This window comes from Lactuca sativa, chromosome 5, assembly GCF_002870075.4.
Source record: "Lactuca sativa cultivar Salinas chromosome 5, Lsat_Salinas_v11, whole genome shotgun sequence".
NCBI lineage: Eukaryota > Viridiplantae > Streptophyta > Magnoliopsida > Asterales > Asteraceae > Lactuca > Lactuca sativa.
The window spans coordinates 12,893,443-12,896,886 of record NC_056627.2 but is presented as its reverse complement, the minus strand read 5'-3'; the positions used below and the strand labels follow the sequence as shown (position 1 = coordinate 12,896,886).

General features: G+C 36.6%; 1 protein-coding gene across 1 annotated transcript; it reads right to left on the bottom strand.

The window, feature by feature from the left end:
- Positions 1-2,049: 2,049 nt before the first annotated feature.
- LOC111913421 (secreted RxLR effector protein 161-like) lies at positions 2,050-2,556 on the bottom strand. Its single transcript, XM_023909126.1, has one exon. It carries the CDS (start codon positions 2,554-2,556, stop codon positions 2,050-2,052), a length of 507 nt encoding a protein of 168 aa, XP_023764894.1.
- Between the last annotated feature and the right edge of the window lie 888 nt (positions 2,557-3,444).

Here is a 3,444-nt window from a genome sequence, read left to right as displayed (position 1 = left end):
CTTCATTTTATCAAAACCTTCAGGAGCTTCCTTGGGGAGCACAAATGGCTTCTTTCGCAGTACAGCGAAAATTTCAACATCCTTTTATACCGTATAGTAAGTGAGAGAAACCGACAGTTGGTTGCATCGAGTACTGAAAAGTCGCCTAAAAAGGCGTGAAAGGAAGTTGTGACGTATGTTAGGCGGCGTCAAATTAGCGTCCGTTCAAATTCATGCACCTAAATCTTATCCTTTTAAAGTGTCGTTTCAGGTACACCTTTTTGCAGTTGATTCAGTTATAAAATTTTGCAATTAATAACCATCAATAATTCCGTGAAACTGAAAGTAATCATGAGTACCATGAACCAGACTTTGGAAAATCACAAGGATCTTCGTGCGAGAGTGTGCCAAAGATAAAGAAATAAATCAACATTATACTAAGGGATTCTAGTGATGTTTATTAAGACATAAAGAAGATGGATCCTAGACAATGATCTCTTCCTTCGCAGTCAAGAGAGACTTTGAAGTGTCTGTGTGGTTTCCCATTGAATTACGATAATTTGTTTGTTGAGAAACAGTGAAAGGCTTCTTTTCATTAAGCTTAAAGGGTGGCTTTGCCTTCAAACAAACGACGAAACTTGACATAAGGCCGAACGTTCGGATGAAGTACTTGTCTGACCAATGGAGCCATATGAACAAGTATGCTTTGGAGTTATTTTAAGTGACTAGGATAAGTATAGAAATCTCAAGAAAAATTAGAAAACTGGATCTATAGGAAAGAAATCTCTTAAGACTAGAACATTTCATTAAGATCTAAAAAAAAGATATTTCATGGTACTCACCATGATGGTTGACATTCGTTAATTCCATGGCGAAAAACTAGAACAGTTAAATTGTTCACCATCAATTCGTAAGTGTGTGTTGGATTTTGGGGGTTTCACTCAATTCGTGGTGAAAACGAATTTAAGCTCATAAACATAGATTTTGTTGTAACCATAAACTTTAGTGGTGATATCTGAGAGTCTTAAGGGTTACATTTATGAATGCAAAAGTGATGGAGAAATGGTAAGAGGTGGTTCTAAAGAAATAGTGTACCTCCGCTATGCAAAAGTGATCAAGCAGATAACTCTTAACTCAATGTGAGAAGAGTAAGGTAGCTCATGACTTATGTGAATAAACAGCATAACTGGGAAGAAACAATTGGTGTTATCGATTCATTAAGGCTTCAACATAGAGTCTTTGAGGCTTCGGACTACATGTTGCAACATGCTTCTAGGGACATGTAACTAGTGCATAATTAGAAAATTTATACCTGCCCCATCATTCGTATTTGAGATCACCAAGATATTTTCTGTCAAACCTGCCCAATTATCTAATATTTTTGGTATTTTTGATTACTTTACAAAAACAAATAAATGATGAAAATAAAGAATTTTTTTTTTGTATTTTTGTTTTTCTGGAAAAGAAAAAAAAAACAGAAAGAAATAAAATATTTTTGGATTTTCAATTTTCTGAAAAAGAAATAAAAAAAACATAATAAAACAATTTTCGATTTTCGGTTTTCTGAAAAAAGAAATAAAAACAGAAATAAGTAAGAAGAAATAAAGAAAATGTACAAAGGATACATGAAGTTCCTAACCACGAATGAACAGTAGACTATGAGTCACCACGAGCATTCGCATCGGTTTGCAGTGTTAACAGTTGACTACAAGTTACTGCGAGCGTTCATACCAATTCGCAGTGTGAACAGCAGACGACGAGTCACTGCGAGCGTTAACACCAATTCGCAGGTCTATCAAAACTTGATGACTGCGAAGGTGGTTTTAGAACAGATTCATCTTCTATCATTCGTAAGCCCTAAAGAATATGATTAAAGGTTTGCTAAGGCATGGCTTTCATGAAGATATCGGCTAGCTGATGAGCAGATCTAACAAAGTGTATCTCAACATTTCCATCTTCCACATGATCTCTGACGAAGTGATACCTCAGTGTGATTTGTTTGGTCTTTTAATGTTGCATTAGGTTGTGACAAATGCGAATGATGATTTTAGAATCGCAATACAAAGGGATTCACTTCATATTAATGCCATAGTCACGAAGTTGACTTTCAATCAAGATTACTTGTGATGTACAAGAGGCAGCGACTATGTACTCTGCTTCAGTTGTTGATAGTGAGACACAAGTTTTCTTTTTAGATTGCCAACATACCAATTTGCCATCAAGAAATTGGCATCCTCCTATTGTACTCTTTCGATCCAATCCGCCACCTCCTAAATCAGCATTCGAAAATGCTTGCACAAAGAAACCCAAACTTGATGGGTACCATATTCCTAATGAGGATGTTCGTTTGAGATACCTGAAGCTATTCTTGACAACAGTCATGTGGGTTTCACAAGGATTCGCTTGAAATCCGGCACAATAACAAATAGAAAACATGATATCTAGACGACTAGCAGTAAGATACATCAATGAACCTATCATTTGATGATAGAGTGTCATATCAGCAGATGGGTTGTCCAGAGATAGTGTTAGTTTCGTTCTGAATGCCATTGGAACATTCACCTTTGAATCTCCCATCATTCTAAACTTAGAGATTAAGGTCTTTGTATAAGCCTCCTGATTGATAAAGATACCTTCGTGACTCTGTCTTATATTCAAACCAATGAAAAAGTTAATCGGACCCATGGAGCTCATCTCAAATTTAGTTTCCATCAACTTTCGGAACTCAACAGTTAAGCTGGGATTATTTGATCCGAAAATGATGTCAGCAACGTAAATTTGGACAATCATTAAGTGGTCACCATCTTTCTTGCGAAAGAAGGTTGGGTCGGCCGATCCTTGTTTAAATTTAGCCTATTTTAAAAAATGAGTAAGAGTTTCGTACCAGGCTCTTGGAGCTTGCTTTAGACCGTAAACTGCTTTGTCCATAACGTAACAGTGGTTCGGATACTTTTCGTTTATGAACCCTGATGGTTGTTCCACATACATTGTTTCTTCTAGTTCCCCTTTCATAAATGCACACTTGACATCCATCTGATATACTTCAAAGTTATTGTGTGTTGCGTATGCCAAAAAGATGCAAACTGATTCCAACGTTGCAACCAGTGTGAAGGTTTTTTCGTAGTCAATTCCTTCTTCCTGACAATATCCCTTAACAATGACTCGCGCCTTGTTCTTTAATGCATTTCCCTCTTTAACCATCTTGTTGCGAAAAAACCCATTTTAGACCAACAACAATTGCATTCTTTGGAGTGGGAATCAATCTCTAGACCTTGTTTCATTCAAACTCATTGAGCTCCTCCTGCATTGCTTGCACCCAATCAGAATGGTCAAGAGCAATTTGAACATTTTAGGTTCAATTTTGGAGATAAACGAATTTAAAATGCAATATTCCACTTTAGAGAACAATGCAGTCCACTTCGTCTTTTTTTGTGCTCTTGTAAGAACTCCTAAAGACGAATCTTC